Source organism: Aythya ferina (assembly GCF_964211825.1).
Source record: "Aythya ferina genome assembly, chromosome: 1".
NCBI lineage: Eukaryota > Metazoa > Chordata > Aves > Anseriformes > Anatidae > Aythya > Aythya ferina.
In genome coordinates this window covers 95272330-95294294 of record NC_140296.1, presented here as the reverse complement: position 1 = coordinate 95294294, position 21965 = coordinate 95272330, and the positions used below count along the sequence as shown (strand labels likewise).

Sequence of the window (21965 nt, the reverse complement as noted above, 5' to 3'; positions counted from 1 at the left end):
AAAAAAAAGAAAGAAAGAAACAAGGAGGAAAAAAAAAAAAAAAAACGGAGATATCAGCGTTTTCAGGCAAGGAGCGTGGCGGCCAGGATTTCCTAGAGGAGGGGAGTTTTACCTTGGAGCCTGGCCGCATGGTGAGGATCGTTGCTCCTCGCGGGAGGTGACCGTAGCGAACCCTCCTTCTTCCTCGGAAAGGCATGCGTGTGCGAAAGAGCCAGCGCTTTGCACCAGCTCTTTAAATAACGTGACAATTTTAAAAAAGAAAAAGAAAAAAAAAAAAAAAAAAAAGGAAGAAAAAAAAAAAAAAAGAAAGAAAACAAAACCAGAGAGAAAACCAAACCCCGATTTTGCAAATTCTTGAAAGAGGAGAAAAACAGAGACAACTAAGCAAAGAAATCCACCGGCAGCCTTTGCCAGCGCTCGGACTTGTTTGGGAAGACAGAGGCGACGCGGCAGCGGGCGCAGGTCCCGAGGAGCACGGAGCCCCCCGGGCGGCTCCGCATGAGAGCCGCGCTCGGAGCCGGGCGCCCCCCGCGCCCCCAGCTCCGCGGGCAGCCCGCCGCCCCCCGCCGCTGAAGCCGCCCCCCGGGGCCGGGCAGGGGCAGGGGCAGGGGCAGGGGCCCTCCCGCCGCCGAGAGCTGCCCTGGCCGGGAGGGAAATGCGAGCCTGCGATCTGCCAGAGCTGCGGCCAGCGGCTCCCTCTCCGGCCGCTGCAGCTCGCGTTTAGCCGGGGGCTGCCCTCCCGGCTCCCCCGCACCGGGACCAGAGCTTCTCTTATAAACGAGCAGCGCGGGCTTTTCTTTCTCTCTCTCTACTTTTTTTTTTTTTTTCCATTTTATCTTTTTTTTTTTTTTTTTTTTTTTTTTAAGAGACAAAAATAGCGTCCGAAAACGCTCCAGCCCGCCTAGCCCTATGATTTCTCGCGCGGCCGCTCTGCTTTTGATATTTTCTTATTATTGGTTTTGGACGGGGAAGGCTCGAGGAGAAGAAATCCCTCGGTGAGGGGACGCCGGTGCTCTTTGCTCCCCGGCGAGGAGAAGATCCGATCCCGGCTGCAGGCAGAGGACCGTGGCTCGTGTAGGTCTCTCAGTCTCGGTTTTGAAGCTCTAGATAGCGCAGGGGCAGAGCAGGACTGCCTTCTCCCGATCGGCTCTGCCTGCTGGGCTTGCGGCTCAGAGATCGCCTTCCCCCTCCTCGCACCACTTCTGTTGGTGGTGGTTTTTGTTTGGTTGGTTTGGTGTTTTTTTTTTTTTTTTTTTTTTTTTTTTCTCCCCTCCTTTTTTTTTCTCCCCCTTTTTATTTTTTTAAGTTGATTTGATTTGGGTGAATTCCCTCCCTCCCTTTCTTAAACGAAAATACTAACTCTGAAGCCGAAATCCATGCCCCCTGCAATTCGGAAGAATCGGGTCTAATATGCCAGTGTCATCTTCGCCTTGCAGTAGTCGCGATGAAGGAAAAATCCAAGAACGCGGCAAAGACTAGACGGGAAAAAGAAAATGGAGAATTCTACGAACTGGCCAAACTCCTGCCCCTGCCCTCGGCCATCACCTCCCAGCTGGACAAGGCGTCCATCATCCGCCTCACCACCAGCTACCTGAAGATGCGAGCCGTCTTCCCCGAAGGTAACCACCCTCTGCGCCTCCTCCCCGCGGGGAAGCCGAAAAGAGCCGGGGGGGGCCCCGCACCCTGACACCGACCCCTCCGTGCCCCGGCCGGGATGGGGGGTCCCGGCCCCGGGTGGGAAAAGAGGGGGGAGCGGGGGTGGAGAGGAGCCTCCTAAACCAGGAAGAGGAGCCCCCCCGGGAGCAGAGCCGGTGGGGAGCGCTTGAGGGGGACCCCAGCTTCTCAAAATAAATAAATAAATAAATAAATAAAAGACCCCCCGCTCTTAGGGTGGGTGTTGTTATTGGCCCAACCTGCTCCGTGCGGGGCCGTGCGGAAGTGGGACAGCGCCTTCTCGGAGGCCTGACCCCCCCTTGCTCCTTCTTTGCCCGGGGGCTGGGCAGAAGCCCCCCGCTGCTCCCCCAGCCCGGCGCTGGGAGACGTGCGGCGAAAGGCTGTTTGGGGTCGGGGGGCGGCTGGATAAAGCCGGCTCCCCCCTTTTGTCATTTGTCTGTGCCTCCCCGGCCCGGGGCTTGAGGGGAGGAATTAAAAAATTACGGAGTGGAAGCTGGGCTCTCCGCCGCGGTTTCTAAGGAGCTTTATTAAAAGGCTACAAATGAAAAAATAATAATAATAATAAGGAGGGAGGGGGGTCGGAAAAAAAAAATACTCCCAAGCCGAGGAAAAGCTTACCGTTCTGGCCATCTAACTGAGGGATTTCGCGAGCAAGCACTAGCAGCGCTACGGCAAGGCCGGGCTCCCTCGGAGTGCGCTCCCGCAGCCCGCCGGGGGGAGCGAGGCGGTGCTCCGCTCTGATTTCTCGCCATTACCCCGCGGGGGGAAATCTCCCCGTAGGAAACAGGACGCCGTGATTTCGGGGGGTGTGGGGTGTGGGGGTCTCTCTGTCGCCGGCCTTAAATCGGGAGCGTGTCCCCGGAACGGGTTTGGTTTTGGAGGGAGGCAAAGTGGCACTGTCGGAGATGCTGCTGAACGTGTCCCCGCTCTGGCAGCCCTACTGATCCTCAGGAGCAGCCAGCCGACCCCGAGAGCAGGTTTATACCCAGCAGCTCGGGGGTGTTTTATGCGTCTGTCTTCCTTAAACAGGCCGGGCGTGCGCTTCCGCACACCCTGCTTATTAAGAGCAACGTTTTAAATGCATAGGGCGAATTCCTCATCTTTCATCGTCTTAAGTCCGGATGGAAACGCATTTCCAACCAAAGCTTTGGGGCCGGGGATGACAGGCCGGGGGGACCGCCGAGGGCAGAGCGGGGGAAGCCGGAGGGAGGCAGCCGGGAGCAGCGGGCCGTCGGGGGGGGGGGGAGGCTGTCCGACGGCACACGGCGCCCCATTGCCGCTGCCTTCCCCTCCCGAGGGGGTGAATTCCCCTCGGGGGTTCCCTCGGGGTCTCTCCCAGTTGGTTTTGCTGGAGGAGAGGGGGAGGCCCAGCGGAGGAGGGGGCTGCCCAGCAGCGCATCCTAAATTCTGGGGTAGCAAGACCTGGGGAAAAAGCCCCTTCCAGCACGCTGGGCCCCATGGGTGGGGGGCATAGAGATGCCCGAGGTTACTGGGGCTTGGAACAAAGGCGAACACAAAGCAGCTCGACCCCCCCTTCCCCTCCGGGGGTCGCCGCCGAAGGGCCCCTGGCAGCCGCTGGTTCAGGGCACGGGCAGAGCCCCTCACCAGCACCCCGGCATCCCCCCAAAAAGCTGAAAAAAGGTTTGAACGGGTTTCAGCTCTTCCAGTTGGCCCCGGGGGGAGGCCTGAGACGCCTCCGGCATGCGTGCTAGGCCCGGGGTAGCTGCAGCCAGCGCGATCAGAAATGTTGTCCAGCTATAAAACTGGCTTCCAGCTCTGTCTAGACTGGAGGGGAAGAGAGAGAGAGGGCTGTGCTTTTAAAAAACCCGGTGTATGGCTTTCCCCTCACCTCCCCCCCCCCAACCCCCCCATTTATTTCCAGAGCGCGCTGACGCGCACTTCGGGCAAAGTTTGGGACCCTCACCGAGGTGTCCGGGCCGAGATGGTCCCAACACCCCGACAGGGCGGGGAAGTGGGCTCAGACAGGACCCCCATCTCCCCCCTTCGTGCCTTTGCCCCGAGGCTCACGGTTTGGACCGAGCCCCCCCAGTCCCCCCCCCCTTCCCCCGCGGAGACGCCCGATCGGGCTCTGAGAAGCGCGAGCAAAAGGAGATTTATCTTCCTGCTCCTTTCTCCCCGCAAAGGCGAGCAAGCCCTGGAAGGCAAAAATTTCGTGCTCCGACATCGTACGTTTTGCCGTGGGGCTTTGCTCTGACCTTCGGATTCATGAATTAAGAGTCCAGGAGACAGCAACCTCCAGCCTCCCCCGCGCTCCGGCTCTGTAAGCTCGTCCTCGGCTGCGTTTTGATTTTTTGCCAAGGCACTTATTATTGTGGAAGAAAAAATATACCACGGGACTTCTTCTGTCTTGGCTGTCAGCATTTTCTTCTAAAAATGAGCAAATGAAAGGGACGCGAGAGTAAACAGCGTTTAAAGAAAACGCGCTTCTCCTCAGCCGGCTAAAATTGGGATCCTCTCCCTGCCCCATCCCCAGCGCAGTTTCCGAAACTGCCTCTAAAACTGCGCTTTTATGGCCATTTAAACCGGGTGGGAACGCGGTATTTAAGAAGTGATCCGAAATACCAAGTGTTCTGGACGAAACAATCGGAATAAAATGACAAAGTAGCAGCCCTGAGACCTGTTCCTTATTCTGAGACTCAGACAATAGAAAATGTGAGGAGCGTGCAGAGTTTTCGCTCCCTATTAAATCTGGACTGTGAATCTCTGAACCTATATTTGAAGAAAATTAAGCTCTTTCGTCCGCGCTCGGAAGAGGTTTATTAACGAATTAATGAATCACATAATTAAAGCGAAAACGCGCGGCTGTCGCGATAGCGGCTAACGGCGGCACCAGAGGTGTCGGGCTGTCGCCCCAAAGCGCCGTCGGGGCTGGAGGGGGTCACCGCCGTGGGAGCTGCGGGAGCCTTGGGGGGGCTAAGGGGACCCCCCTCTTAGCGTGACCCCGGGAAGAGCCGGCTGTGGCTTCGTCCGCGTGTCCTGGAAGGACTTTTGTAGGTTTCCTCCGGGACTTTGGGACTTGTCCTTTTTATTTTATTTTTTTTTCATTTTTTTTTCTCCCTGTTTTTTAAACTTTCAGTCTTGATCTTTCCATCTCTCTCAGCGGCCCTGCTCCTTCCCCAAGCCACCCTGGGAGCTATCGGGGGGCTTCCCGTCGGCTCCGGCCCCCTCCCCGGAGCCCAGGGACCCCTCCAGCACACGAGCTGTCCCCGTCCCCGTTCAGGGACAGAGCCGCCGAGGTCAGGGGCCTCTGGCAGCTCGTCACCTCCTTTTCGTTTCCCCTTTGCTCTGCCGGGCTCGCCTGGGAAAAAATCCCCCGGGAGAGGCAGCGCTGGAAACGCCGGCGTTTGTAGTTGACCCAGGTTCCTGGGGAAAGCTGGCTATTGAATAACGCGGGGGGACCACACGCTCCGGGGGAGCCGAGGAACAATACGGTAGTAGGCACGAAGGAAATACTCCGAGTTACAGGGCAATCCGATACTCGCACAAGACATCGCTAAGTAATTCTTTTAGCAGAATCCCAAACAGAAACGCTACCGGGCTTTCAAACGGCCGCGCGTCCCAATTCAGACGTTTGGAGGGCGAAAGTGGGGACTGCTCCCAAATATTTCTAGATCTCATTACAGCCTGGTTCACCCCCCCCGTACCCGGACACTGAGAAATGGTGCAAAGCGAACGCTGAGGTCCAAGGTGTCAAAAGACGAGGGGCGGGGTGCTGGGGATGCCGGGGGGGAATTGCGCCCAGGTTGGCCGAAGGAAGGGGGACCCGTTCATAGGAGAAGCCCCTGGGGTCTCCCCGTGGTGAGAGTTGCCCATACTTTGGGATTTCTGCACGAAACCTCACGATGCTAGAGGTGGGGGGGCCCGGCGGGCCCTGTTGTTATTAGGGCCGCTTATTTCCCCCTCAGAACCCCCTGCTCGAGGAGAAATCTCTCTCCGGGCCAGTGTCACAGGTAACTTGTGCTGAAACGGGGACATTTGAAGGGTTTCCTTAAAATCCACCCTCTCGGCACCGCAGCCGTGCCCACACCGCAGCCCCCTCTGCCCGGCCGGGGCCGTGCCAAGCAACTTTCCATCTCCTCCGAGGAGCGATTCGCAAGCCGCTCGCTTTGTATCGGCAGCTCTTTTGGCCCCGCTCCAGTGCAGTGAGTGAAAATGCGCCTTATTTACTGGCCGGGCAGGAGGAACTCTTGGGAGTCTATTGCATCCATATGCTTACAGGGCGTAGGCTGCGCGTCTGCAAATCTCTGGGAAGACGAGTTAATGTGCCTTAGTCCTTCATCTCAGCCGAAGGTGTTCCTTCGTTTCGTTTCCACCTCCGATCCGCCGGTGGATTAAATGATAAAATCATCGGCTTTAAAATAAGCTGGGAAGAATGCCGGGCTGAGCCACTGGGCTCGCTGGCGTTTGATGCGAGTTCGCAATCGCAACCCCAAATTAAAATTTCAAAGGGGAAAAAAAAAAAAAAAAAATCTGCGGAAGCGAATGTTTTAGCCTGGGTCGGAAAATGACCTCAGAAATCGTGGGGATTTTTGGCGATGTCTCGAAATCCTACCTGCCCAGCCGCGGCTTTGGGAGGGAGCGGCTAAAATCCTAAACCCGCCTCGTCCTTGCGAAAATCAGGGCTCTTCCCAGGACGTATCAAAACTTTTTATTTTTTGTTTTTGTTTCCTTTTAAGTATTAATGTCGTTATTCGTAAACCTCTCGTTTGGGTTGCAATACGGTTTTGCGACACTTGCAATTGGTAAATCGAAATAAGGGCAATCCGCGCAGCACCGGGACCGGCTGGGTCGTTCGCATTTGTTGCCGACTCGAGAAAGGGGCTGCGGGATGCCTTCGCGATCCTTTAAACTTCCTACTGCAGAGGAAGCCGCATATCGGCAGAAGAAATAACACAAATAAATAAATAATAATTTTGTCGGCTCATCGGAAGATTGGTAGCCTTTTCCAAACTGCAAATTGGGAAAAGGCAGTACGAAAGCGCTCCTTTTCGTTTGGCAATTGGGAGTAAATTTCCTAATGGGTGCTGAAACGCTATTATGTATTTATTTATTTTTAGCGGAGGGAAGGTGTCCCCCCCAAAAAGCGTCGCTTTGGGACTACAGTTTGGGGACACCCGCTCGGGCAGCTGGAGCGGCAGCCGGGGCAGGGAGGCAGGCTGCTGCTTTTGGGGCTGACCTTGGCTGCTGGCACTGCCCTTGTTACACCAGCCTCCCCTGCGCTGGAAGCCGCAGGCTCCTGGGTGCTTGCCCGCCGGGACCGGGCAGTAGGACGAGGCCCCCGTCTCTGGGGAGGGGGATGCCGTGGGTGCCCAGGATGGGGAGCAGGGAGAGGGGCTCCCAGCGCATCCAGACCGGGGCTAGCTGCGGGACTCGGTCAAGGCAGACGTGGGATTGGGAGGGCTTTGGGGGGAGCCTTATAAAGATAACACCCTAAAAACTTGTGTAAAACCCCAAGCTCGGGGCAGCGTCGTCCAGCCGGGGTGCCAGCTTACTCTCCGAGGGAGCCGAGCAGGGCTCACGACCTCTTTTTTTTTTTCATTATTTTTTATTTTTTCAAGAAAACTCCCTGAAAGCTCGCCGAGGGAAGTTTTCTTTAGAAGCACCTGGCCCCTGTGAGAGGCAGCGGGAGAAAAACACCATTCCCCGGCTGTGCACCCGTGTGCCTTGTACGGGCGATGTGCAAAGCTATAAACCCCCTGGGTTCGGCTGCTGCCAGCCAGGGAGCTTTTGGGGCTGGCAGCACCGAGCATCCTCACCTTTCGCCCATCACCGATCCTTCACCCGAAGGGCTTAAAGCCTTCTTTTCTCCTTTCTTTCCCCAAAGGAGGCACGAAATGGCTGCGCCTTCCTCCTGCCGCCTGTGCCCCTGTGGAGCCTGCCAGGTGCCGGCACCAGCCCCCCCGGGCACCCCTTCTTTGCACGGAGGGACTGAAAACAAACAAAATCCCTGACCAGACACACACACACAGCCCGGCGAGGCTGAGGATGGGCCGGGAGCCTCGCCGGGGCTCTTGGCCTCCTTCGGACAAGTGTGCCCGGCTCCTTGTCGCGACATGTGGGGGTGCGCCGCGATATGGAGGGCGAGGGGGAGCGCTGGGGGCTGACACATCCCGTGGGGCGTGCGGCTCTTTGGGGAAAGAGCGCCTGTGGGAGTACCCTTGGAGGGATTTCCAGAATAAATAAAGAAAGGGAAAAGAGGAAAAAAAGCTCGGGCACGACGCCCCGTGCTGGGAAGCGGGGCCGCTCGGAGGGGAGGGGAGGGAAGGGGGACGTGGCCCCTTCCGAGCCCCTTGCCCTGGTCTAACCAACTCCTTGGTTCCTTTGCAGGTCTAGGCGACGCCTGGGGACAGCCGAGCAGGATAGGGCCCTTGGACAACGTGGCCAAGGAGCTGGGATCCCATTTGCTTCAGGTAGTGGACGCCTTCCTCCTCTCGTACGCGCTGCGCATCGGAAATATTGTGTTTTGGGGCGATTAACCTCCCCACCTCTCCTCCTCCTCCTCTTCCTTCTTCTCCTCCTCCTTCTTCTCCTTCTCCTCCTCCTCCTCTTCCTCCTCCTCCTTCCTTCCCCCCGGCTTGTTAGCGGAGCCCGTGTGAAGCCTTCCCTATCACCCAGACCCTCAAACGGGCCGGGAAAGGAGCAAAATCGAGAACCCAAGCTCTTCATTTTGTGTATGCATTTATTTTTTTTAATTCCGGCTGCGATGCTGGTGGAAGCAGCATCTCGCCCCGCACCCTCGGGTCCGTGCGCACGGTGCTCAAACGCAGCCGGGCCGGGGCAGCCCTGCCGGACCCAGCGGGCAGGCGGCGCACATCTGGATTAGATCTCCTGTTGACGTTAGCACCTGAAAATACAGTTGTTCAAAATCCCGTTGATCTGCTCTGGAATTCTTCTGAATTCCCCCTGTGTAGGTCGGAGGAGAATTTAGGAAGTCGTAGCCGGGGCGTGGAAAAAAAATAATAATTACGCTTAGCTCCTTTTTTTTTTTTTTTTTTTTAATACGCAATTTTAATACCGCAAGGATTTTTATTTTTTTTTTTCTCCCTCGATTTTAAAGACCTAGTAAACCGTAATCATTTAACGGTCGGTTTTATTGTAGAAGGTTAATTTCTGGTCAGAGAGCTGGAGCTGTTTTCCCTGCTCGCCTGGCTGGGGACAAAAGCTGAACAGAAACCCTGCTGGCAGCGCCACTGTCAGGAGTGGGCGACCTTTGTCCCCAAGAGATGGCTGGGACAGCTGTGAGGGGTCGCTCAAAATTTGCGATGAGGTGTAAGGTTGGTGGGTTTGTCGTGGAGGCCCTGCAAGATGCCTCCTTGAATAAGGAGAGCAAGTGCTTGGGGCAGAATGTCCTGAAGCATTCTTTGGTGACTGAATAAAGTACATGGGATTGACCGAGTCCAAAATGATCTTTGGTGGAGGTATTTCCAGCCTGGAAAAACCCACTTGGACTTTTAAGAAGCTGATAGCTGCAGTTTCATAGTCATTGGTCTACCTTCAAAATGTTTGTCTAGTTATATCATACAAATCACTGCTGGCACACTTGCTCCTCCTCCGTGTTCGCCATTTCACATTTTGTCTGGCATTAGATGAACTTAAATAATATATGCTAATCACCTGTAATACTCATTTTACAGTTCAGTTATTTCTGAGTTGTGAATGTTAAGGCTTTAATAATGCCAGGAAATCCACTGTAGACTTATTTTAAGGGTTCTTAAACTTTTCTGTATGGTTCTGTGTTTTTCTGGATGGGAAAGTTAGCGACCTACCACACCATATAATGGAGTAATGAAAGGATTGACACAGTTTTAGTTGTGATAGTGGGTAGAGCAATTGCAGGATGGCAGTGTTTGGATGAAAAGTTATGGTTAGGGATGCAATAATTTACTTCCCATTTTAATACTGCTACAAAATTTATGTTCCCAAAAAAAGGGGAAAAAAAGTGAAGGCAAAGAGTAATCTGGTTTCAATTACATGCTGTAGAATCGTTAGTAGGCCAGAGAATAATTTGGAATATTTTCTTTTATTGGGGCAGCAGTGTAAGAGCATGAAATATACAGGATTTTATTGCGTCTCTCCTGTTTTAAGTTCAGTAATTTAAAATATGAATTAAAAATAGGTGCCTGCTTTATCTGTGTACTGTAAAAATGACTTCTGTATTCCAAATACATTTTCTGGTGATGTTCATATGGGTGTATTGATCAAGGCTTCCTAAACCAATTACAGATAGTGGATACTTTTTGACTATATAATATAAGGTACCGTTGAAAGTCTGTCTGACCTTGGGCACTGAAGAATCAAAGTACCCCAAATCAATAGGCTGCGTGTCCAAATCTCAGCCAGTTTTGGCTAACCAAAAGCCTTTTTTTTCCTGTATGGATGACACAGGACAAAATGAAACTTCAGTTTTTACTTACGCAAGGAATATTTATCATCCAGTTAAGAATTCCCATCAATAAGAATTTGCATTACAAAGTACCATTAGCTGAGATTCACAGACTCTAGGCATATCACTTAATGAGCATAAATATCTCTTTTCAAGTGTGATAAAGTTTTGAATGCTGATTTGTTTATTCTACTTTTTTTTTTCTTTCCCCTAAGTTCACCTTGTACATAGCAAACAGTCCTCTGTTCAGAAATGCATTAATAAAAATAAAGTCAAAGAAATTTAAAGCGTTGCTTACGGTATCATTAAATATATTGCAAATAGCGGTAAGCTGTGTCTGCCAATTATACCATAAAAAATGGCTTGCGTAGTGCTAGATTTTCCCCTAAGTACCACATAGCTCAGGATTTGTACTAAGTACTAAAATAACCAGAATCAACAGGAGAATGTTAACTTAAAGTGAAGCAGTAAAGCTCGCATCTGTAGGGGGAATGAATTGGATTTCACAATGTGTGTGTGTGTGTTATAGAGTTTATAGGAACACCATCAGATAAAGGTTTCTATTTCTTGAATACTATATTTGCTGTTCTTTAAGTTGGATAGCAATCATCCTTGTCCAAAAGGCTTCAATTTTTTTCGCCCACAGTAAATGGTTTTTACAGAGTTATTTCTTTTTTACCCTACATATTTCTCTTCTACAGACTTTGGATGGCTTTGTTTTCGTGGTGGCATCAGACGGCAAAATTATGTACATCTCAGAAACGGCATCTGTACATCTTGGCTTATCTCAGGTAGGAGTGACTTTTTTTTTTTTTTTTTCATCTGTTAAATATAGATACTGTGTTTGGGACCTAGCACTAGCATCTTGCCATATATATAGCGAGTCATTGTTTTTTAGGGGTATTCAAAGCTTCAACTTTGTTTTCTGATAAATGGCCTTCCTTAAATATTCAAGTTTCCTATACTTACAACCACATCATGACTGTCTTTATATCTGTTCTTGTTCATTGTATTTTACTCCTCATTACCTTTAAGAAGGGTAATAAATAATATGATATTGCAAATTGCAGATATACGCAGAGCTTGAAACCCAAACCTATTGCCTGTGTGGTAATGCTATACATCTGAAATAAAGTTTAGAATTCAAGGCTATATGTTTTAGATTGTGTAAGATATTGAGACTTGCTATGAAATAGAGAGGAAATCTGATGTGGAACATGAGTTTTATGGTAAATGTGCTTTAGGAAAAAAAGAAAGGGGGGGGCAGATTTATGAGTGTTCACATGGAATTCAGGGTAGTTTTTCCTGAGTTTTTCCAGCTCAGTGGTCTTTTCAGTAAAGCGTTTTATATGGTTGTGATAGAACTCATAAAACTCAGTTTACTACTGTTCTGCACAAGAAGTATAAGGGGTTTTTATTGTTTTTATTTTTTTTTCTTAGAAGGACATTTCTAATTTTTTGCCTTCTTAGGATAGGCGCAAGGGCAAATAGCCTGAATTTATTGCAGAGTGCAAGTTTCCATACGTTTGTGTATAAATGTACTACACAATTTCGTTGGTAGCACCTGACCTAAAGCCTGCCGAACTCCAATAGATAAACGCCTAATTAATTTCAATGGGCCCTGGATGAGACTTGCAAGAAACAGAACTGTTTCCTCACAACCAGTTACAGCTGAAACGCCTCTCAGAGTTAAATAAAATTAAGTGGGAAAAAAAAATAAATAGCAGAGAGGGGAAGAAGGAGGAGGAGATGGAGATGATGGTGAGAAAAAGTAAGATGTTTTGTTTCAGGCAAGACAGCTGAGGAATATGCCTGTGTCCAACAGCAGAGAAGGGACTGAGTTGTGGAAATTATAGGCATGCTTTAGCTTTGATAGTAATTAATATTTTTGTTTGAAAAACTGTGAAGATCTTTGGATGCATGTTCTAGTAGTTGAATTAGATTTAGTAACTCTGAGAAAAAATAGAACACTGAAGAGATAGAAAAAGCAAGTGTATCATCTCATAAACACCCCTTCTAAATCCAAAGGCAACTGTGATTCCTGTTTTTGTAATCTCCTTCAGAAAAAGTAATTTTGAGGATCAAAATTATGGCATGGATGCTTTTTGTCTGCCAACATTTAAAAATGTGTCCAGGGAATGTTCTTATTTCAAGCAGTTTGTTCATTTGTGTCTGTTACAGTATAGTATTAGTTGTTTCATAACATTTAATGCATGTTCAAATTACTTTAAATATTACTGTCTTTTAGTATAAACTTTCTTCCAAATGGCTATATTTTCTACTCTGAATCAACAGTCTTATTAAATGTTTTTCTCCCTGTAATGTTTTGAAAAGATCCACAATGTAGCTAACTACTTAAATAGATTCATTTAGTTGGTATGATTGTTCCAAAGCACTGAGTGTTCCCATCTGCCCTTGAAGTAGTCTCATTGTTCTGTCCTGCTTGCTGTTTGCTAAGTGCTAGCTGGTCTAGGTTTTGTCCAGATTTTTTTTTTTTCTTTCTCTTTTGAGGAATACCAAGTCCTCTTGTAGGTCTCAGTATTATTCAGTCATCTGGTGAAATTAAAGACCCACAGGATCAGTAGGACAATGAATAAACTTTGCCACAGTCAAGGAGAAGGGACAGAAAGCAACGTGTGGGCTTCAGTCTTCTTTAGCTGGTATGATCTTATGGCCCTCTGCACAGAATGTATTCCCTCTGTGCTGCACACGTAAGTGTGGCTCTATAAACCCTACTGCAAGATCTGCTAAGGAAAACTAAAGTATTTTATTATATAGTAAATATTACTTACTGAAGTAAGTTTTCTAAGCAAAATCTCAAATATTTCGCTTTAGCAAAGATTTGTAAATGAATGGGTTGTATCCTTGAACTTTCCAGGTGTAGATCAGAGATGACAGAGGCACGTGAAACTTAAGGGCATGTTTTAGACTCAAAACACTGAATGCTCCAGCAGTTTAACAACATTTTTTTATTTCCTATTATTATTATCATTTTTATTATTTATTTTTAAATAAAATAAAACACCTAAGCAATGCAATGATTTTTCCTTGGCTTTTGTAATATTGTTTTATGATCTAATGTGTTCTTGATATTGCTCAATGTTCCATTTTTCAAGAGACAATTTTGTTTTAAGTAATGCTACAATTAATTCTAGGCTTTTCCTAAATACTAGCGTATTAATACATTAATACTGGGATATTCCTGTAAGCTTCCCAGGGCTCTAAATGAGTTCTTGTTCCTACAACTCTGGAAATCACTGGGAGTTTTGCCACTGTCATCAACAAGAATGAGATTGGCCTGTAGAAGCAAATTTTGCAAGTCTCCCTCACCAAGTCATAATCCCACACTATATTTTCAACAAGTGCTCTTATAGAGCTCCAGCCAATACAAGCTGAGACCAGAGTGATGATGATCATAGAAAATCTTTTAGAGAGTGCATAGAAAGACCTTTTTATTAAATAATTTGACAATTAACTAGTCCACACATCAATTTCCAGTTAAAGTGCAATTTGTTTTAAAATGTATATTTGAACTAAATAAAAAGTTCATTTAAAAATATTTTGCAGGATATTCTTGGAGAACTACTACAGTAGCCTTTATCTTCTAGTATATCTTGAATTTAGGTTAAGCAGAAAGAACTTAGACCTTCTGAAAAAGCCTTCATAGACAATGTTGCTAAGCTAGTTTAAAAATGTAAAAACAACATTAAGGATTGTTTTTCAGCAATACTTGACTCACTTCTGCCTGCAATTTTAGAGAATCAGAAACAATTTTTCTGAAAATACTACATCTCTATTTGTGGACCTGTTGGTTAATTTGTGGGTTTGGATTTTGATCAACCTTTCCACTCAACTTTAACAGTAAATATTGTAAATACTGATGGTTAGGACCCCATCCTCCATCTAATTTCAATTGGCCTCAGATCATTGTTGAACTGACTTGTGCTAGCTGAGATAGAGCCAATTTCTTGCCTCTTTTTTCCATGGGTAGTAAATAGGTTCAAATTCCCCAAATATTCTCCCCCTTTCCACCTCCCTCCCCTCATCCCCTCACCCCTGAGTCCAGAGACGCAGAATGGAAAAGAAAATCCTCTTAGGAAATAACGGTGAATTATATATATATATACATATATATATATATATTAATTGTGAAAGTCTGGACCTTGTTCCAGCCATTTTCTGGGTCCATGAGGGAGCCAAGCTTATCTTTGACTTTTGATAAATCTTGAAATATTTAACCACAAACATCTGAACTTTTCCAAGAGTTTATTTTACTTTCGTCAAATAAGTATATGAAAGGCAAAATATGTAATTATTTGCTCTAGAATCCATCTACTTAGTCCTCTGTGTTTATTATGAATCTTTTCTTGGCAGGAAAAAACTGTGCAGCTGAGTTACACATAAAAAAGCTCTTAGTAGGAAATAGTGATATTTGGTAGTAAGCAGGTATTTACAGATATTAAAAAGCTGCATCGAGGAAGCTGGTTTAATAAGCCTGAGGCAAGGGATTTTAGAAGGTTTATGAATTGAACCATATAATTTATTTTTTTTAAAGTTTTCAGTGTTTCATTGTAGGCTTTAAAATAGCATGCATATACTATGTGTAGCAGGAGACTGTGGTCAGTTTCAAAATTATGTATACATATTTTGGTTATTTGACTCCTATTTAGTCCCCTGTCTTTGCTGACGGCTTTATGTTTCCACTAGCATTTTTACAATCAATTTTGGTTTCAGTGTTGTATATTCACCTCCCACTGACTTTGCTGGGGTTGCAAATACATACATCAGAGTAGAAAACATTCCTACATATATAATGAGAAAAGCTAGTCATTAGCTTGACAAAGTACTTTAGTTTTCAACTTTAGATATAAAACTAAAATATTTTTATTTATGAAAATTATGTGATGAAAATGAAATTTTGAATAAAAATATGACCTTGAGCCCAGTCCTGTGAATCCTGTGAACCAATGATTACTTTAGTCAGTAGTTCTTTTGCAATAGGCAGCTACTTTTGGAAAAGCAAGAGATACCCATGCGTCATACTTGTAAGAGAGTAGATACATGTCAATGTGGTTATGATTATACTTAGTAATGGCAGAGTTGCAATAAGATCTTGATTACTACAGTTGATATTGCCAGTCAGGTTGGTTGGCGTTGTTTCTGTAAGAAAGTTGAAGGGATAGATAGTTTGCACATGGCTACCTGTGAATGATTTTTTTTTTGGAAGCTGAAAAAGAACAGGGTCATAAATGATGCTCCTTTTAGTTCAAACACTGATTACAACTGTGAATTTCTCCAATTACTGTTTTTTTGTTGTTCTCGTTTACTAAGTGTAAAGGCCAATGAAATGCCCGTCAACATAAGAATTATTAGTTTTATGTGTCTGTAGGTGATTATGATATTTACAGACTTAGCTATAGACACTTGCAAATGTGTTTTCCCCAGTATAATTAAAAACAAACAGAAACAGTGAAAAGCATGAGTCACAGTGAGATTATACAGTCTCCCTCCCTCCCTCACCACTAAAGCTTGAAGATGGAGTTACTATAACAGGTTTGTACTGTTATAATCCTGAAAAAGAACAGTCACTGCTTTTTATTATATTAATTGCATATTATTAAAAATAATATATATAAATGAATCAACATAAATAATCGCCTTCCCTTCCCTTCCCTTCCCTTCCCTTCCCTTCCCTTCCCTTCCCTTCCCTTCCCTTCCCTTCCCTTCCCTTCCCTTCCCTTCCCTTCCCTTCCCTTCCCTTCCCTTCCCTTCCCTTCCCTTCCCTTCCCTTCCCTTCCCTTCCCTTCCCTTCCCTTCCCTTCCCTTCCCTTCCCTTCCCTTCCCTTCCCTTCCCTTCCCTTCCCTTCCCTTCCCTTCCCTTCCCTTCCCTTCCCTTCCCCCTTTCTTCCTCTCCTTTTCTTAATCTTTTCCTTTCCTTCCTACCCCTTTCTTTTTATCTGTCTCTTTCTCCATCTCTCCTCTTCTTTTGTCTTTACTCTTTCTGTCACTTTTGCCTTATTCAGTGAAATTTTACTCTGGTTAGACTATCAGGTCAGTGTTGGTGTTTTTGTTTTTGCAGGGAGGGGTTGTTGGAAAGAAGAAATGGGGAATAGATGGCTAGAAAAAAAAAGGTTAGTTTGCATAGTCTTGGGAAGAGACATTCCATGAATAATGCAGAAAATGGAACTATGAGAAACATTTTCAGAAAAAGATTTCTTTGTGGAGTAGACAATTTCATTTATTCCAAAGAAAAGGCAACTCACACATCTTAGCAAATCAGTAGGATTGGCTCAGAAGAATAGGTTAAATTACTTCACCTCTCAGCTGTCTCTGATCTTGGGGGCCCAAGGCACATCAGGCCACACTGAACAATTGGGCAGCCTGACACTAATTTAAAACACAGGCTCAAAGTATTGGTTCACTCCTTAAATCAATTACTGCATCTATCTGGAGACTTTTGTTGGTGAGTTTTATACGTGGCAAATAGAGTTAGCAAAAAGGACATACAGTGTACGCCGCTCATTTTTTGCACAACAGTTATTATGGGTACAACAGTGGGAAAGATAGAAATACATTCCTGAGCGAGCAAAGTTCAAGTGAGAAGAGAGAGTACAGACATTTAAGATAGCTCTCTTAGTCTTTTTAATGTGCATGTTTACTTAAAGCAGCAAAGGCTCAAGCCAGTGCTCATGAAAATCTGTGGAAGTCTGTCTTTTGAATTCACTGGCTACCGTTTCTGAGCTCTATGTACTGCTGTGGATTGAATGTTGTGGGCAATTTGAAAAGACACAAAAGAAATGTGTAAGTCTAGCAGTTTGGCTCCAAAGGCTCAACTGTCAGCTGAATGCAGGTGATAGTTTCTGGGAACCTGTCAAACATTTTTTCATTTTTTTATTTTTTGGATATCTGCCTTTCTGAGAGACATTAATACTGCTCAATGATTTTATCCCATTTTGTGGTAACCTAGCATTTCTACAGCTGCTCTAGTTTATCACTTCATTCACTAGCTCTCTCTACTAGCAGCTCTTCTGTGTCCAGATCATCATCATCAGAAATTCCCACAAAAGCCCCCAAAATGTTAGTTACTGCTGAAGAAGGAAATAATGCAGTTTAAGAAGTATAATTTGGAACAAGTTTTTGATACATTTGACTTATGTTTAAAAAACGGTGTGTAGTTACCCTGATACAGTATATGCAGGTCACTTCAGAATGTTTGGGGGATAGGAAAGGAGAAAGGGGAAGCAGCACTGCTTCATGTGTTACATGTCTCTTCACAGGTGGAGCTAACTGGTAATAGCATTTATGAGTATATACATCCTTCTGACCATGATGAGATGACAGCTGTTCTTACTGCTCACCAGCCTCTTCATCCTCACCTCTTACAAGGTACTTGTGTGATCTGTGGTCAAACTACCATTGGAAAACTTAAAAAAAAAAAAAAAAAAAAAAAAAAAAAAAAAAAAAAAGTAACAACTCTAGGCTGTGACAAGTTCATATTTATCCATTATGAAGCTATGTGTGCAAATGGAGAAGGAGCATGAACCTGAAACTATGATCCAAGAATTTGGTTTGTGGCAGTAAAGAGAGTACGGTATCCTAGATTAAATAATTCTTTTCATGCCATGGAATCCCTGCAGTTTTAAACTGTTATTTAGATTTTGCCCAGTGGCAATTTCATCTCTTGTTTTGTCATCACTGGTGAGGTTGCAGGAATATTGCAACTGTCTAGCTGTGCACAGCTGCAGCTACGTGGTCTTAGGGAAAAAATAAAGAAAGAATACGTTAAGCAATTTGGAAATAGGTGGACACTTTTACTATTATAAAAGCAACTGTTAAAACTGATATTTTTATGAAAACCCAGAGCTAATATTCTCCACTGCAGGAAGAAGAAAAATGGGTTTTGTAAATTACCTACATTTAGAAGCTTTCATATAAAAAGTGATCTCTCTGGGAAAATAATGTCCTCTTGCCTTGATGCTGGATCACTGATTCACCAAGCCTCTCCACACATCCCGTTCAGGTGCTGCAGATGATTCACCCACGCGTACCCATACAGCATGGTGCTAAGCTGGATGGAGTGTCAGGGAAGACAGCAGAACTCTTATTATGTGACCGCCTGGATCAGACTGTCCACACTGGCTGTGCTCAGACACCACACATAAAAATTAACATGACCCTTTGTGTATTGTTACTTCAGTATTGTTGCTACTATATAATTAACAAACATATGTGCATCTTTACACCATCTCCAGTAGCTTTCGTTTCCCATCGGGCAATTCTTTGAGCTTTAAAATATCGGAAAGATTTGGCTCCATTGTACAATGTGCTTCCACGTATATTTCACAATTGCTTGATCAGTTGGAGCTCTCATCCTGCTAGAGCTTTTACTGGGCTTCTTAAGACACAGCTCCTAAAAGCATGAGGAGCTTTGGGTTTGCACTACCATCCTGTTCAGGAGCTGGAAGTGTTTTTCACAGTCCTGGTGCCTGTGCGGTTTCTGTACTTGGTGATCTCACCGCAGTTCTGACCACTGTGATTTCCTCAGCACTACTTTCTGAATGCAGAGGAGCCGAATGTTCCTGGGAGCATATGCAGTGCTCAGAGTGGTATAAATGAAAGGACTACCATAGCCGTCTTCTCTCTTCCTCCTCCCCAATCAGATTTTCTTGTGTACCTCCCTGTGTCTTGAAAAACAAACTCTTCTTTTTCTTGGACTCTTCTTATTCTAGTTGCTACTTGTCTATTTCATAGTTTTTCTAATTCCTTTGTCAGGGATTTTTTTTTTTTTTTTCCAATTTTGACATTTAAAAAGAAACCAACACATTTTATTCTTGTCCTACTTCACTGATGAGTGGAGGGGTTGACTCTGGTATAAATCCATGACTTTTAATGAAGTTCTGCTGGTATCTGGAATTGGTAGTAAGACCATTTTATAAACACTCTCTTGTCAATGGCAATGGTGTCATGGTTTTGTTAATTTTATTTTATTTTATTTTATTTTATTTTATTTTATTTTATTTTATTTTATTTTATTTTATTTTATTTTATTTTATTTTATTTTATTTTATTTTATTTTATTTTAAAGTTTTACAGATTTAAAGTCACGTGCAACTGATTTGAATTGTTTACTATGTCAAATACAAATTATGACTCTGGTTAACCAGAAGTAAGATAGCATATTAGTACTGCAGTCCCAGAAGGTTTTGTTTGTTCAGAAATTGCTATTGCCTGCTTCTTACTCACATTTGGATGTTTTCAGATGCTTATTTTGCCTGTTAGCATTTCTTTTCTGAAATAATCAGGTCCCTCTCATTTTAGCTACTAATGGTGAAATTATTTATTTCATGAACAAGTTCTCCTCACTGTGAAGTATAATTCTGTTCTGTTTTGGTTGTGTTTGAAAAGATTTTACACACAATTGAAATTGTTAATTTCAGTTTACTTGCAACTGTTTCAGTATGAAATTCTGCAGCTGACTAGCCCCAGTTACATGCCTCATTCTCTGTAGCTTGCTTTACCTCTTTCTATATAGATGCTCTTTTTTATTAGCATCAAGCTCTGGGTTCTAAGTGCAAAAGGTAAAGGAAAATTTACTTTGAAATGTGATCCATTTATATGTGTCTTGTTTTGTGTAAAATTTCGTGTAGCAAAGGAAATGGATAACATCATCAAAACAACAGCATCTTATTTGGAATCTAGACTTGGGAGATAAATAAAGCAGTTAAGCTGTGTTCTGGTTTGTATAGGGATTATATTATGCAAATCTTACTCTGGTGTCTCTTTCCCATACAAAGCATTGAGTTGGTGTATGAAAATGTGCAGAATCCATAGCTAAACAGAGTGAGCAAGTATTTATTTATGTCTTCCCTGTGCCAGTGGTTCCCTTTTCTGCAGTGTAAACATTAAATCTTAAGGTATAATTTAAAGTTGCCTGGCACATAGAAATCATAGCAGGTTTCCTGTGTATCTTCAGTGAAGTCCTGAAACCTATTAAATAAATGGTAGGAAGGAAGTGACTTCTGTTTGTATCTTAGTAGATATTCTAAATATTTAAATAAAACATGGAGTTTTACAGATAACTTAGTACTTAGGGAAGTTGAGTGAAAGTGGCTTTATTTTCTAATAATAGGGAAAACAGACTTTTAAAAGAGCATTTTTTGTCTTTTTGGTTTGATTTTTTTCCTCTTCTGATCTCTTACAATGTGTCTGAATCATCAAGTCACTGGGTTGAATAAAAAGTTTCCCTTTTAAAATTTGCTATATTTTAGATCTCTCCAGTCTGTGGAATTACTCAGGAGTAAAATCAATGTTGCACGGCAGATACAGACATTCATAACACAAATTTGCAGCATGGCTCACTTAACTTTACTTGCTCAGGATGTATTCTTCAGCTAATTCTCAGATATGTATAAATATTTTTAGTTCAGTTGCTGTTTCAACAGTTGTAGCTGGGTAAGATCTATTATAGTAGAAATAAATTCACAAATGCAGGCATACATATCTATAGTTTGTATTGTTAGTGGTATTAAATAATACAAAGTACAGGTTATTTTTGCCCTCCAGTTTTACAGTCTTTGTAAATTTTTATGCTCTCCCCTTATTACTTCAATTACTTTTAATCTTCTTCATTGTCCTTTGTTATTCTCCTTGAATCTTCCCTACATTTCCAGTGCTTCATCAGCTTCGTATAAGCTTTTCTAAAAGACAGATAGTACATGAGAAAGGTGGAAGCCTTGCAGCTGTTGAGCTCTATAAGTCTTATTTGTGTGAGTTTTATTTCTCAGGGAAAAAGAAATTATTATATGCTCAATGCATAAAATCAGACATAGTGGGGATTTCTTTATATAATACTCCCTGTCACATTATTTTTCTTCAGATATCTCAGCCATCTACTTAAACAAGATATATTAATATTAAAAGTATAAGCCTTCTTAAATCATAACTTTTTAAGTTTTTAAAACCTGGCTTATAGTTCCTAATGTTTCAGGTACAACAAGGCATGTCTCCAAACATAAAAGGTAGATGCCTTACTATTTTAAAAGAAAGTGAAAATTCTTGAATAATCACATACCTCCAGGAGTTTGGATTCCATAGGAATTTTAACTGTAATAAAATTTGGGAACATGGAAGATGATGATCTAGCTGTTGTGTCACCTCTATTCAGACCATGCAGTAAAGACATAAATCATATTATGGTAAGGAAAGTTTTTGGCCCAAGAAACTGGAAGATGACAACTCTCAGAAACATTGAAAAGTCATACAGGACAAGCAGCTCAGTGTGAGCTCTGATGGTGATGCTGTAGCCAAAAGGGGTGCTGGGAAATCTTTGTGCATATAAGAAGTGGAATAGTAAACAGGAATAGCAAGGGTGACTGATTGCATTTTTGTATGGTATTAGTGAAATGGACACTGGATTTTTCTGCATAATTCTGTTGTCCACTTAAAAAAAAAAAAAAAAAAAAAAAAAAGGACAAATTGGAGAAAGTACAGAAGAGAACCACAGAAATGATTGAAGGACTGGAAAAACTTATAATGAGAGATGAAAGAACACCATCTGTTTGATTTTTCAAAAAGAAGATTGGGAGGTGACTTGATAACTGTGTCTGCTTACTTCCAAGGGAAGAAAATACTGGGACTGTTTTAGAAGAAAAAGACATATCAAGAACCAATGTCTGTGAACTGAAACCACAAAAGCTCAAATTAGAATAATGCATACATTTATAACTAGGGGTTTGATTAACCACAGGAACAAAATACTAAGGGAAGCAGTGGTTTCTTCCTCTTTTGATGTTTTCAGATCAAGGCTGTATGCCTTTATAGAAGATACATTTTAGGCAAACAGAAGTTACTGATCTCAGCACAGGAGTAACTCACTGAAGTTTAATGA

The 21965-nt window shown here is 44.2% G+C and overlaps 1 protein-coding gene across 2 annotated transcripts in view; it reads left to right on the top strand.

Moving 5' to 3' along the window:
• Nucleotides 1–959: 959 nt before the first annotated feature.
• Nucleotides 960–21965, top strand: part of SIM2 (SIM bHLH transcription factor 2) — a 57300-nt gene continuing 36294 nt past the window's right edge. Inside the window, exons 1-5 of one of the 2 annotated variants that reach the window (XM_084523958.1) lie at nucleotides 960–1074; nucleotides 1437–1619; nucleotides 8023–8105; nucleotides 10780–10869; nucleotides 17356–17464. In XM_084523958.1, the coding sequence (XP_084380084.1) occupies nucleotides 1445–1619; nucleotides 8023–8105; nucleotides 10780–10869; nucleotides 17356–17464 (457 nt within the window). In that variant the 5' untranslated portion in view covers nucleotides 960–1074; nucleotides 1437–1444. Of the gene's footprint in view, nucleotides 1075–1421; nucleotides 1620–8022; nucleotides 8106–10779; nucleotides 10870–17355; nucleotides 17465–21965 lie in introns of those variants that run through there. The other variant, XM_084523959.1, reaches the window with a different exon arrangement.